The following is a 15,199-nucleotide window of genomic DNA, read 5'->3' on the forward strand; positions in this document are numbered from 1 at the left end:
CCTTGGTGCTAGGGAAATTGGGAATTGTTACTTTTGCACATGTTTTAATTGTCTCCCGCCATAAATTTTTTACAGCAGGTTCTTTGTTTTTCTTGTTTAGGTCTTATCTCATTGGCCGCTATTTTTTTTTTAAGACGCTATAGGGCTTTAACATCGGATTTAAGGTTTTTATGTCCTGTTAGTTGATTTAATGGTGGCCGTTTAGGCCACAATACCCTTTTTACATAGTGCCTGCCTGTTTGTATTATAGTTTTCCCTTATGTTGGCTTTTATTGTTAAGTATGCTATTTTTGTATCCCCTGAGGGTTTTTGCTTTACAACCTTAATTGTAATATATCATTACCTTCTCTCGTCGTGATATAGCCTTAGTTTCTGGCACGGTGTAAAACGCAGCCAACCTTTCTGTAACCGTATAGTTTTTTGTTGTTGTTTTTTTTTTTTTTTTTGTCAGCAGCTATTATTTGTCTCATTTTGTTCCGCACTTGTTCGATCGTTGGCGAAGTGATATTTTTCAGAGAGAAAACTATTAAATTATTACATATGTGGCCTTATCTCCATAGCACACACGCAGTCCACTTCCTGGTTCCAAGTCCTGTTTGCGTAGAGGAAGATATGTTCGATGCCCAACAGTTGGCGGTGTATGGTATTTTCGTAGAATACCTCTACCTATTCTTCTTTAAGTGTGCAAGTTGTGGCTTGTTAAAAATAAAACTTCTCAAACACACACACACTTTTCGCGATTTTGGTTCTTTTTGTAAGCTGTGAACATAAAACTTGATACTATTTTTGCAGTTCTAAGGTTAATGTCACGTACATTTCATATGATCACGAACTTGTATTACGGGACTGCAGGCAGACGATTTTTTCCAGTTAACTACTAAAACGAGGCATGATACTACAAAGCTTCCGGTTTAGTCACATTTTTTGTTACGGCTCGCGGATCACTTCGCAAGAGGCTAAGCGTTGGTCTTGGCAGACAGGCAGCAATCCACCTCTACACGTCCATGATTTCCGCCTGTTGTTGAGTGGTTATAAAGTAGTACTAATGTTCTCCGCCTATTATACAGCAGTACTGTGCTCACTGAACTCTTGTAGAGCGCTTCGATGACTTGAACGATGTTGATCTTCGATGTTGAATTTTTACATTACATATGCCACAACCCCGTACGCCAGATTCGATGATGTTGTAGAAGAGGTTTCGCTGGTGTTGTTTAGGATACGAGAGTGGAAGATCTGGATCAGCTATCCTCCTGCCTGGTTTGAAGACAGCTTGTTCTGATAGCAGCTGGTGGTGTTGAGGCGATTCTGTAATGTATCACTTTTCTTCTTGTGTGTATGATTAGGCTTATGGTCCTCGTAGTTTGTTTTTTTATAATGTTTGGTATTTCTTTGGACGGGATATGACTACAATCATTGTGACCATTTCGGGGATCAATCTTTGGCAAAGAATACCTTAAATTGTTGTTTTTTGCCGACCATGCTCAAACAGCTCAGTTGGTATGCTGTAGCCTGTAAATGACAAAGACTTTCTCTCTTCAGACTGTCTACTGTGATCTCGACCTCATCCCATAGCTGGTGCAGGGTCGATCTTTAGACCTTCTGCATGGTTGCTTCGATCGAAGGACGTTAATATAACGTCTGTCTCCACCTGAGCGTTTTACACCTCGATCATCGTTGCAATATTCATCCCATCAGCTTACAACAGCAGTCCTTTAAATTATGTCCTTCCTTGATTTATATGTAGCAAAGAAATGACGAGATCTGACAATTAATTGGACTGTATTGCGCGCGCGCGTGTGTAAACTATAAGTGGGTGGTACGTGGTGGTGGTACGTGGTGGCAGCAGTGGAATCTATCTGCATAAGTGGAGTAAGAGATTTGGGGAAAATTTTCCACCAAACGACAATTAAGTGAATGTATACGGCTCGGTGATACCACGAACATATATCCGTCCGTGGTGATACTGATCGATATATATATAACACAATCGTATCCGCTGTGTGCTAGGATATATTGTAGTACGTTTCCCCCAACCCCATTGCCAAAAAAATCCTTTGCCAGTCATTTTCACCACTTCATATGTGACCGCATAAGTGACACAAATCAGTGCAGCCTCTTACGAGCAACAAAAATGCACACGATATAGCCACACCAACACGCAGTGACTGACATATAATTGTTACTCATGTACTCTTATAATGAGAGGATCAGTCTCTGCACGATTTCTCCATTGATTTTTTAAACTTGCCGTGAGACAATCGTTAAATGATGTTCACTGCGTCTATGAATCAAAATGCAGTACGTGCGTTTAATCGCGATGCTTGGAATGAGTGAGTGAGAACCTCAATCTGCAGGAGTAATTTATTCACTTTCTCAATATGCCGGACAGTCTACAGCGCAATCTCACAACATCGAATGATTTGGACTGTCGAAGGTCAAAGGGTAAAGAAAAGCTCCACTGGAACTTGTAGAAAGCGTTTACATATCTCGACTTTAGTTACGACGTCTGCTACATCTACATAAGAATAAAGCCATTGGTTGAAAAAAAAGCTTGGGTATGTCATCATCATGGTACTTCTCGGTATCTAATCATAACAACCGTGTTTACAAATTATTACTCCGCAAGCACTTCCGGTCAATATGGCGGCTCTATAGATAAGTGGTGCATCTTTATAGATGTAGAATCTTGCTTGTTGAAAAAATATATATGCTTCATTTCTTTCACAATCAAATGCAAAATAATATTCCATATTTTATGATAAGATGTAGAAACAGTTTAATTAGTGTTGATATTTAGGGAAGAAGATGGTTTGACGCATTCAGCCGCTTGAAAGAGCATACATCATCCATAAAGATATCTGCTGAGGCTTTCGTGAGGATGACATCCACACGGTTTCATATACTTTGATATGTGTTTCAAATCTCCAACACTTTCCCGACAAACGTTGGGTGTGAAGAAGCGCCAAGACCTTATAGACGGTGCTAGTCAGCACCATTACTCAAGGCCTTCAGTACTACCAGCAGAAAAAAAGGAATGGATGAACAAGCGCTGAGCGAAATCCTTGAATGTTCAGTGTGTCTAGAACGGCTGGATCACACGAGTAAAGTGTTGCCATGCCAACATACATTTTGCCGAAGATGTTTGGAGGAGATTGTAAGTACACAGCAAGAGCTAAGGTGCCCAGAATGTCGGACTCTCGTAACTGTTCGTGTAGAAGATCTTCCACCAAATATTCTACTTGTTCGTCTGCTAGAGGGATTGAAGACTCATGGGCACGTGCTTAGTTCAAAGCCAGCTTCATACCAAAGGAAGCGCGATACATCTACAGAAAATAGGCAACAGTCTTCAAGACCTGTTTGGGAGGTAAACTCTTTTATTTCCAAGTTAAAAATATGAATAAAATTTCTTCAATCAATAGATTTACATGATTCTACTGTACTTCTGTACAATTATTTTCCTAATGATATCGTTAAGAGTGCTGAAGCAGTTTAAAAGTTATAACTGCTCAGTAGTTTAAATTAAGAAGAGTTTTTTGTACAAATAGATACAGAGGTATATAATACTAATAAATGCAAAAATTTATAAAGTGCATACACACTCCTAAGGAGCATGCTTTTAGCACATAAGAACGAGAACGAAATATGGACAGCATACAAAGGACAGGAAAACAAATAACAGATGAAATATAAAAGAGTAAATAACAGTACCAACAAAGACTAAAATCATATACAGAAAACACAAAGAGGAGCCAAATAACAAGAACTAGAATAACAAAGCCTTTTACCCAGGGATAGAATAAGATTATTGAATGTCATATGTGAAATTTTAAAAAAATGTTTAAAATATGCTCTTGTTAATATAACCTGTAGCAAATCCAGTGACCTGAAATTTAGTCAGAAATATCTCCCAGCCCAGAGTTTATCACATAGAATGATTAAATTTCATTCTACATTTCTTCTCATCCTAGGAAGAATTAGCTCATAATGCCAAAATGCTTAACAATGCCAAATGCCCTTTGCCTACCCTAGTATTTGCTCTGCAGGAATGGATATCTGATTTATGAAGAAAGGTAAAGACAGCAGTACAGGATTGGGCTCTTCCTTGTACATGCTCTGCCCTTGACATATTAAATTTATTCAATAAATAAATTTATTTGTATGTATATATACATAGATAAACATTTAGGCTGTTGTAGAACTCTTCACCCTGACTATTTCAATACTATTTGTTCAGTAGTCAATTCTTGACTGTCATTGCCACACTCCCTGAATCAGTCTGGCAAGTGGCAACAAATATAGTCATCTCCAAATTAATAAAAGCACGTATGGTAATGTTTTGGAGCTTGTTGTTCTGTCATATTAATCTGGTTTTTATACTACTGTTATACTGTAAAAATCCTTCTACATAGTATTTTTGCTATCTAAATCAGTATATGCAGTAAATGAATAGGGAAATATCAAATTTGCTGGTGATCATGGTACTATCTTTTATTCTCACTAAAGTGATGCAGGCAGATTGTGACTATCAATGACAGTATCATATATTTGTGCCCCTTTATTTAGGGCCCACAGCCTTGTGCCAGAGCCTTATTCTCATATGAAGCTAGTGAAAAGGAGTAAGTACTGCCACAGAGTTTATGTTCTTATGTCTTTTTTTCTTCATTTTGCCAACTTCCTTCCTTTCCATCAGCTAGCCAGGAATATAAAGGAATATGCTCAATATATCAAAAATAGCTTAATATGTACAAAATATAAATTTTATGCCATTTTTCTTTTCTTTGCTGTCACTGCCTTGAACACTGCTATAAATTGCTGTTGAGTTGTATTTTTATGGGTAAGGAAAATTTCAGCTGGAATAACAGACATAGTATTAAAAATCTTAAGCTCTATATTGATAATATTTATGTGCTGCTTCTGTATGGCGATATTATTACACAGATATAACTAAAAGATTGCGTGTAAGTTTTTATATAAGATGTATTCTTCAATCTGTTTCATCTTTCTTCTTTTCTATGTTTTCCTGTTATAGTGACTTGCCCTTTAAAAAGGGGGATATAGTAAGCCTTCGTCGACAAATAGATGATAACTGGTACCAGGGTGAGCTAAATGGACAAATTGGTGTATTCCCTTCCAGCTATGTACAGGTACAATTAATGAGGAAGAGTGGATGGAAATGGTTGTGTATTCAGCCATTTATTGACAAGATATATTTTGGCTTAGTTGCAACTTAAGTTCTTTTTATTTTATTTTTTTTTCCAGCCAGTTATTTATCATTTCTTTCATAGCATAGATAAATATTCAAGTGCACATACATATATATACTTAAAATACAGTGTTATTGCCACTGCAGAAAGCAAAGCTAGTTAGTATAAGGAAGAAGAAATGTATATTGATAGAGAAAGAGTGTGTGCGCGCGCACAATTAATGATGCATCCACGTGCACCTATGTGTTTGCATATGTGGATATACATAGATTTTGCTTAATATTACTGTTCCTGTCTTCTGAAGAAAAATCCATCTTTTAACATCTGTTCCTTTTATTATCCTGTGCGGAATTCATATGCTTACTTCTCTTTGTGAGAGCTTTTGGACATCTTATGGTTCCGCCGTGTTCGTTACAGGTACTTGTGCCTCTGCCTCAGATTCCACAATGCCGAGCCCTCTATGACTTTCAACTGGATGATGAAAATGAAAAGGACTGTCTCACTTTTAAGAAGGTATGTTTCTTTCTGGTATCAGAGAATCAGTTTTCTATACATTGGGATTAATACAAGATTTGTGCTCGTCATAATGTGTTTAGGATTTTTTCTCATCCATTAAAGAACTAGTGAGAGATGAAAGGAAGCAGTGGTCCTTTCCTTTCCATAAAATTAATACCCTGTAATGGTATTTTTGACAACATGAAAAGATTTCAAATTAGCCCAGTGCTTTTGTTACTTATTCCAATTTCATATGTACATCATGATATATTTAACATAGGAACTCCAGGAGGGAAATGGGACACAGGCAGAGTTTGATCAATAGTCTCTTCTTTACTTGAACTAAGAAGAAATACAATTAGAATTTGTGAAGTCACACTGTATTTTTTTTTTTAAAAGGTTTGTTACACTTGATCCCACTGACTGTGCACTGCCTCTATCCTGATGTTTATTATTATTTTTAAAGATAGCAAGTTTTTAAAAGTGCTATTAAATACAGAATTTAATGTGTCAAAAATCTTATAAGAATTAATCAATAAAAATCAATCAAACTAAAAGATAAATTTGCAGGATGAAGTCATCACTGTGATAAGACGAGTAGATGCAAACTGGATTGAAGGGAGAAAAGGAGAAAAGATTGGAATTTTGCCTCTAGCTTTTGTAGAAGTAAGCTATCCTTTATTGTGCCTTATTGTGTTTATGTTAAAGCTAGAGTTTTAGTTTGGCCACATTGATCTTATTTGTGTTAAGTATCCTTATGCAATTTATAAAATTTGCCAGTCTAGTAATAATATCTCCAACATGTTATCCTCCTTATGTGTTGTAATTTGTGATGTTAAAATGTTAGACTTTCCTCTTTTGTTAGACTTGTTATTTTGAAAAGCAAGCATTTTAATTTTTATAAAGTAACTCGGTTTTCGGCTTAATGATCCCTATTCTCTATGATGGGTTGATTAAAACTAGATTCTTTATCTGCTACTTGTTGAGACTCTTTTTTTTATCTTTTTTGAGAATCGTTTTTAAAGAAAACATCTTTTTAATGATACTAATAGCAAAAATCTGGTTTCTCTTCTTTGCAGCTAAACCATGCTGCCAAGACTCTGGTCAGCACCAAATCTCCATCGCTGTCTCAGTCAACACCACCTCAGACAAGCAATCGCATTACTACAGCAGCCATCACTACCACCACCACCACCACTACTTCAGCCCCTTCTGCTGGAACCACACAGCTGCAGACGTCATCCAACACCGCAGCTTTGCTTCCATCCAAGACTTCACCACAAAAGCGTCACTCTTTGACCATCAAATCAGATTCTCCATCACCTCCTCTGCAGTCTCAGCGCCATTCACTGGAAATAGGCAGTGAGAGCCAGCAATGGGGGCCAGGCAAGTACAGCTGTATGTTCCAGTAGTGGTATTTCAACAACCCAGGAACTTTGTAGTTCTACTACAGTGGCTGGACCTGAAGATAGGCATTCCTCTGCTACTCGATCTTTTCATGCTAATGATGTAAGTATTCCATTTTTTTCTGAAATGCCAAGTACTGATTTATAAGGCTTAAGCTATTTTATTACTAGCAGCTAACTCAATGAACCCTGAGAGTTAGACTGGGTCTTACAGAAAACTGATAATATGGTAGCTGTAAAGAAAAGTTATTGGGCAAAATAAATATAATCTATAATCATAAAACCACAGTTAGGTATTTGTTTAATATACCTCTATCCAAAAGCAATAAATTCTTTTGGGAATTATGATGAAGTATATCATTTTTGTCTAGGCAGCTGATTTTAAATTTCAAATATTTTCCAAAGTGGACATGGTCAGTATAGTCTTCAGTAGATCTATGTAGCTGGTATAAAAATAAATTCCCCAGACAATTTCTTAGTCCCTCAGTATTTTTGAATGCACTGAAAGATATGTAGTGTGTTCAAAAACTAAGGGAAGGTATAATTTGGTGATATTTTGGCAAACAAATTTCTTGTCCTTTCTTTTCAATCAAATTTCAGTCATTTTTGTCATTAACTTCTAGAATTAAATCTTTGCCATTAATGAATTAATGAAATTCTGTAAATTTTTCTTTTAAAATATTTTGTTGGTTGCAATATTGTGCTTTTAAAGAGAAGAAAAGCTGTAAAATGGTCTAGAACCTATATTTTTTTGCTTTCAAGTCATTTGCTTATCTTTGTTTAGTTGGCATTTCTAATTTAAAATACTAAATAAATGTAGTCTCTATATATATATATAGTCTCTGTAGTCTATATAGTGGGAGGTGGGTTTCTTACCTCTCTTTAATCTTTAATTCAAATCATCAACTTGGATGTAATTTTTACTTTGTCGGAAAGATCCATTTATAAGTCGTAAAATATTTATGTCTTTGTCAGATGATTATATATAATTTGCTTAAAATTCGTTACTGATGTATATAACGCATATCTTCCTTTTAATTCTTCACCTTACCAAACATTTTTTGAGTGGAATATAAAAGTATATAATCAAATCTATGTGTGTGTGTTCATTTTGCAGACTGAATTATTTACTGAGCCAGCTAGAACCAAGGGAAATGATGGATTTTCACCAAGTAGAGGGTCAAGTGCTAGTTCTCATTCATCTAGCAATTTCTCACCAGCAGTGTAAGTAAATTGGTAAAAGCCCCTTCCCTTCCCTTAAATCTATCAGAACTACTATAATTAATGTCTTCTTCACCTGAGGAATGGGCCAGTATTAAAGGGGCTATAAGATAAGATGCAACTTTATTGATCCCAGAGAACATATAGTAAACAACCTTATAGAAAACTAGTGGTGTCTCTCTATAGCTTTAACAAGAAGCATTATATAAAAGGAACAGTTGTCTAATTTGATAAAGCAGAACTCTTCCTCTTCTTTTTTTGCCAGATTACAAAGGAGAATGAGTTCTGTTTTTGAAGATTGCTTATAAACAGTCATCTTTCATTATTATCACTGGCAAAAGCTAGAATCATGTACAATTTATTTACTTCATTTCAAGCTCTTCGGTCACATTCGCAGGAAGCTACATCCAGATACCTTTGTACTGTGATTGTTGCATACATTCTTTTCATGATCTTTTTAATTGCAGTTATGTAGCCATGTATAATTATCGACCCCAGAAGACTGATGAAGTTGAACTCAAGAAAGGGGACTACTATACAGTTACAGAGAAATGCCAAGATGGCTGGTTCAAGGGTCAGTGTTTAAGAACAGGCATTGCAGGAGTTTTTCCTGGCAACTATGTCAGTTTGGTGAGGTAAGCTTTTACTTTTACTAAAATCAAGGCAGTGTGTTACTCTGAGTTAAACTTCTGGGGGATTTGGCTGACATTCAGAGTTTTCCATAAGGTTTAAATGAATAAATGAACCATAAAGTTTTAAAAAAGATAAATTTCCAAAGAGCCTTTTCAAATTGTTGTCTAGCAAGCTTTCCTATAATGTTAGTCTTTTTCACACCCTTCCTTTTGCAATATCATGTTACTCTCAGATCTTGTTCTTGTTATTTGGTTCCTCTTAAGTTTTCTGTATTTGATTTTATTCTGCGTTTAGTATCGTTGTTTATTCTTTTTTATAGTCCATGTGCTATATGTTTGTTTTCCTGCCCTCGTATGCTGTCCAATTTTTATTCTTGTTCTTAAGTGCTAAGAGCATGCTTCTTAGGAGCATGAGTATGCACTTCATAAATTTTGCATTTTTTATTATTATTATTAAAGAGGGATAGTCAGGTCATGTGTAAGGAGTCATGAGAGTTAGCTGTATGTAAATAAATGGCTCTGTTTCAGCAAGAATCTAGTGTTAATCATATAAAATTCAACCTTTCAGAGTTTTCTGATGATTGATAAAGTTTGTACAATATCAGTTGTAATGCAATTTGCCAGAAATGCAGAAATTAATACGATTGTGAGATAAAAGATTTACGTCCTTGTTGAAAGTGTCCATCATGAGTTTTTGCCCTTCCTTCTCTATCTTTGTAAGTGCAGTGTAATTAAGGGGGTTGAAGTATCTGATAAAGATGCAATCATGCAGTAAAAAAAATATTGTGTTATCAGCATGACAACTGTCTTTTCAGGCAATCCGGTGCATTTAAACCTGTTAATCCAGATGTTCTGAACATCAGAGCCAAGGTTCCAGCCAGTCTGCCTTCAATGCAACACAGCCACCACCACCACCATCACCACCATCACCACCACAACTTTACAGAAGCAGAAGCAGTCAACAGTAATGCATCTCCACCTATTCCACCACACATCAAGACTTCCTCATCTTCATCAGCACCACCCCTTCTACCTCGTGTTGCTAGGCTGTCACCAGCATCTTCCCCCTCACCTTCAGTTACGGGTCGACATTCTCCTCATTCACCCCATAGCTCAAAATCCATTGCCAACACTCATGTACCTGTCACTGTATCAGGGGGACGAAGTAATCATCCACCTGGTTCACATTCTCCTGCTTCAGTACTGCGGTCAATATCGGCACCCAGTGGGTCATCACTTGAATCCACACACCACAGTAGTATTGTGTCTGGAGGGGCAGTCATCACCTCCAAGTCCGTGTCCTCATCTAGTCCAAAACTTACCAACATGTCAGCAAGTACCTCGGAATCACATCGACACAGAACTTCATCTCCTCATGGTGCACACTGGGCTATGCACCACTCCATGTCAACATCTACTAACATCACACCACCAAATGTTGTAATGGGTGCATCAGATATCACACCCGTTACTTCAATGAGCAAAGATAAAGATAAGGTTAGCATTGACCTGGTTTGTTTGAACACATTCTTGAATGTAGTGCACTTTGTAGCTTAAAATTGCAAATGCAGCATTTAGTGAACTACTAGCACATTAGTCTGTTGCATTTTCATAAAGGATTCAGAGAGCTTACAGTTATTTTTTCAGCACCACTTTGGTATGCGACACAACGGTTAGCACCTGTTACCAATGTGGTGAAGGTTAGCTGTCCTGGGTTCAGCTCTCATCTCAGGCATGCTGTTCTTTCTCTGCATGTGGCATCTGTTTACAGGGCTGGCTGCTTTGCCATGGTATGGCCTTAGGTGCTGGCTTGGTGTAAAACACCAGGTCGTCATCCCCCAATCTCTACTTTGGTATATCGATGATCTTCTGGCAGTCAAACAATAACAGAAATGCATTGCTATAATGTTATTACTTTTTACGCTAACCTGTTTTTGGGCATTGATTATTTCCATTTCAGTCCATTTGGTAAAATGAGTGACTTTTTAGCAAATAGCAACATTCATCCTTGTGGATAAGACTGGTATTTTTCAAATCAGAAGGAAGGAAAAAAAAACAAAGGGGAAAGACAACAAAAGAAAAGACTTGCGTGGAAATTATGGGGCCTGGAGAAGCAAAAAGGCTAAATCCTCTGCATCTGAAAGCAGTGTCAGTCTGCTAGTCAGCGAACCTGTTGCTCATGCAAGGTGAGAGAAATAGAGAAACTGTGAAAGGAAGAAAAAGAGGTGAGGATGTGAGATGATGTTCGTTTAAAACAAACTGCCCAGTTTATCAGAAATATTTACTTTTATTGATTTCTTTATGTGACGCCATAATAATGCAAACACTTGATAGCTGAAGAAGTCTGTCCAATTTTGGTGATAATTTGAAAGAAAAGAGTTAAAAATTATTTTAGATTTTGTAAATTGTAAAATAGATTAATCATGTTCTTAATGAATTCTTAATTCTCAAATAAAAAAAGTACTTCTTTTTTAAACAATTAAACAATGAAGTAAAGAGCAAAATAGGCAAATTATCCTGCAAAGTCTTCCCATAAGGAAGTCAGGAATGCCTTAGCTGCAGCTGCAAATAATATTGTTAACAGTCACTATTCTGTTATTGAAACAGTTGTTAAATAATTTTAATTACTTTATTGAACTTTTTTGTATAAAATTGTTAAATGTACACAAAAGAATCCATAAACTCTTGTTTAACAGTATTACAAAATTTTACTTTAATCAACTCTGGTCGAAAATCCAAAGTAAAGCTACATAAACCTGTATGTAATCAGTTTATTCCCATTATAATATTGTATCAGATCAGGTTCTTATCCTTCGGATGGTACACGTCCTGGTTCTCCAAGGGAAGCTAGCCAACATCGCAAAGCTGCCTCTTTAGATTCCTGCCCCACTTCTCCGTTAGCCAAGACAAGGTCCAAGCCTCATATACGTGAAAGGTATTTGATGTTAGGGACTAAAAGAGATGCTAAAAACTTTGCATGGTAAGAGCGCTGCATTCAAACAAAACTTTACCATCAATTTTCAGATGTTTTGTGTAGTGTCTCTGTAGAATCATTGACCTGTCTTTCTCAGGCATCATACTTTAGCAGAGTTTAGGATATATTTAAATATAATCATGGAAAATTATAAGATTATTATATTTATTATTATTTAACCATTTGAAAGTAATCAGAAAAGAATGCCTCAAAGCACAAATCTGATTCCATTTAGAACTGTTCAGAAATATCAGCATTCATTGCAAATTAAGATCGATCTTTGGTTAGTTCTGACAAGCTGTTCTTCTCTTTGTAGGTATCGTTGCATTGTTCCATACCCACCACAGACAGAACATGAGCTGGAGCTGGAGTTGGGGGACATTGTCCATGTGCACAAACGTCGTGAAGATGGCTGGTACAAAGGTACACAGGAACGCACCTGCAAGACGGGACTATTTCCTGGAAGTTTGTAGGGATGGAAAAAATTGACGATATGTGTGGAGGAAGTGGGGATTAATTCACTGATTTTTTTACTTTTTTGAACGATCTAAACGTAGAGCAGGTGGTTCTAACAGGCAGCGAGGTAAATTCCTGAAATGTGTTCCTTCCATATAAATTGTCTTGCTTTTTAGTTAAATTAAAACACATTTGATTCAGAGAAGTTGAGGGAGTAATGTATAAACGCTTTTCACCTTTATGTTTTTTTTTTGGAAAACAAAGTCATTATGAATCATTATTCCAGTAAGTATTGTTGGATGATTAGTTGCTACAAAGATAACTGTTTTTACTAACAAAAAGAAAAACGCCTATAGCTTGACTCTTTTAGATATATCTGATTTTATTTTTAACTAGTTTGTGGAGTACAGTATTAAATATGTAAATGGGAGTGGGGATTGACTAGAACTGTCTTACATACTTGCTGTTTCTGATGTCATCAGGTAGAACTTTTTTTTGTTATGTGTGTTTTTTTTAAAATGTATGAGAGCTAATAACTAAATATATTATGCTTGGTATATGTTACAAGGGTTTATCGGGGAATCATGAGCAGTCTGCTTTGTGGACTGTAGGATATTTATAAGCATGACATAGTTCTTTCACTAGAAGGATCACCAGTACAGAAGGAGACTGGTAGAAAAAAAAGGAAAGATGGAAACGAAAGGTTAAGAAAACATGGACAGTGGTTAGTAAAACTAGAATGTCTTAGAACATCTGGTGGTGTAAGAACATCTTTTTGGCTCATTAGTAATTGCAAACCCTGTGATACTCAGTACATTAGCTCACATTCATTATAACATTGCATTTATATGTTTTTTGTGTTCAATACCCGAGACAGTCATGGCATTTTTATTTATGGGTATACGTACCCTTCTCACCCCCACCTGCTGAGAACATATGCAAACAATGGTTGTCAGCATCAGGGTTCTTAGGCAAGATATTCATCAAGGAATATAAATTGGGATAAGAGAAATGGTTTTATTTTGAATAAGTGTTGATTGTGTTAATGATATACACTGGATGTCTTTTTCTCCAGATCCTTGAAAGATTTGTGTGTCTGGAGCATATGTGGTGGATCAGTAGATGCTAGGCAGCTTTAACTTTTCCAGCTAACTTTGGCTGATATGTTGTGCTTCAAATAGATTTTATTTGTAAATCAGGGGCCAGTTGCACAGTGCATTTCTAATTTTAAACATGCCTAGGCCTTAAATCTATTTCATTATGGCATTTCTTTTTTTTTTAAAAGGGTTCTAAATGCAATGCTCAACACAATTTAAACTGCTATAACAAATAAAGTTGCATGCATGGTGGCAAGCACAGTGTGCACAATGGCATACAAACACTATTAAATGTGAAAAAATCATCACAGATCAATTTGACCATTACCAAGGGACGAGATGACTTGATCACACCATAGAACAAAATTCTTTTGTTCATTATGTTTTATAGTTTCCATTGAAATTTTTAGTCTTGGACTGTTAATGAACATTTAAAGCGCCTCATACTTTTTTTCTAAACCGAAAACTAAAGCTGTACTTTTGTCAGTGGTCAATGTCTTCAGTAATTCTAGAAATATCTTTTAAAAAAAAAAAAAGTCATCTTCATTTCATTGTGGGATCCGATATTTGCTCATGAACACCTCAAGTTCTTCTGTGGAGCTGATACTTATAATCACAGACATCACTGTCAAAACTGTTTTATCAAGTTTCATAATAGTACTGAGCTGTTTTTTAAATTTGTAAAGTGTCCATGCATTGCATTTAAATGACAAAGGAGCGGTTTTTTTTTTTTTTTTTAAGAAGTCATTTCTAAACGGAACTAAAGCTGATTTAGAACCATTTTAAGATTTAGAAACGTTGTGCAACTAGCCCCAGAATTTTATAGACCTTATGTAACAGTTAATGTGTGAGAAAGAAATTCTTTATTGATGTATGGCCATAGATCATTGTTATTCTAGGAGTGGGGGATAACAACAAACACAAAACAATTAGATCAGAATAAAGTAAACACCATTTGAGTTGTGATAATAAAATCTCAAACAAGAAAGCCATTATGCTTCATTTTGGTGTGTTGGTATTGTCATGCTATGATTTGCAGCATTTGAAAACAGGTCTAGAATTTTATCCTCTCTGTGACATGATACCAGATACAAGTTGAGCATATGGAAGGGAAATAAGCTCTGCTTATTAGTCCTTTGACTGGTGCTGGTTGCTGGGCAGAGTGCCAGAGTACATGGATGGATGTGGAAGCCACTCAGGCTTCCCTTGAGCGGTGGTGAACAGGGTTCTGCTCTCATCTTGGGCATGCTGTTCTTTTTCTTCATGTGGCTGGCTGCCTTGCAATGATATATCTTTAGTTGCTGGCTAGGAGTGAAACAACCTCACCCACGCCGCCCCCCAAAAAAATTACATCGAAGAGAATTCATATACGCAACAAACATTAAACTGGTTCTGGGTTTTGAGTTAATATAGACCCAGGCAATGGCAGGACTACTCCAAATACAACACAAAAAATTACTACTGGCCTCAGCCGTTTCACTACCTCGACTGGTGGGGCCTCTCAAAGAGGCCTCTCAAAAAAAAAAAACACAAGACCCAAGTCACGAGGGAGCATTGAAACTGAGCAGCAGAAGGCCATCTCTAGCTTTTATGAAAAGAATTATTTGTGCTAACATATAAATACATATCTATAAAAAATACATAGTGCAAAGGAGAGTGAAAGCACTCAAATAGATGATTATTATAAACTTTATCTATCTAGCTATTCCTCTTC

General features: G+C 36.4%; 1 protein-coding gene across 1 annotated transcript; it reads left to right on the forward strand.

The window, feature by feature from the left end:
• The first annotated feature begins 927 nt into the window (after positions 1–927).
• Positions 928–12,405, forward strand: LOC112559640 (SH3 domain-containing RING finger protein 3-like). Its single transcript, XM_025230975.1, has 14 exons — positions 928–3,364; positions 4,564–4,616; positions 5,030–5,144; positions 5,622–5,717; positions 6,270–6,365; positions 6,779–7,107; positions 7,142–7,208; positions 8,223–8,329; positions 8,794–8,961; positions 9,774–10,494; positions 10,730–10,773; positions 11,037–11,144; positions 11,756–11,893; positions 12,249–12,405. Exons 1-14 carry the CDS (start codon positions 3,035–3,037, stop codon positions 12,403–12,405), a joined length of 2,529 nt encoding a protein of 842 aa, XP_025086760.1. The 5' UTR covers positions 928–3,034.
• Positions 12,406–15,199: the final 2,794 nt, after the last annotated feature.

Source organism: Pomacea canaliculata, linkage group LG3, assembly GCF_003073045.1.
Source record: "Pomacea canaliculata isolate SZHN2017 linkage group LG3, ASM307304v1, whole genome shotgun sequence".
Classification (NCBI taxonomy): Eukaryota; Metazoa; Mollusca; class Gastropoda; order Architaenioglossa; family Ampullariidae; genus Pomacea; species Pomacea canaliculata.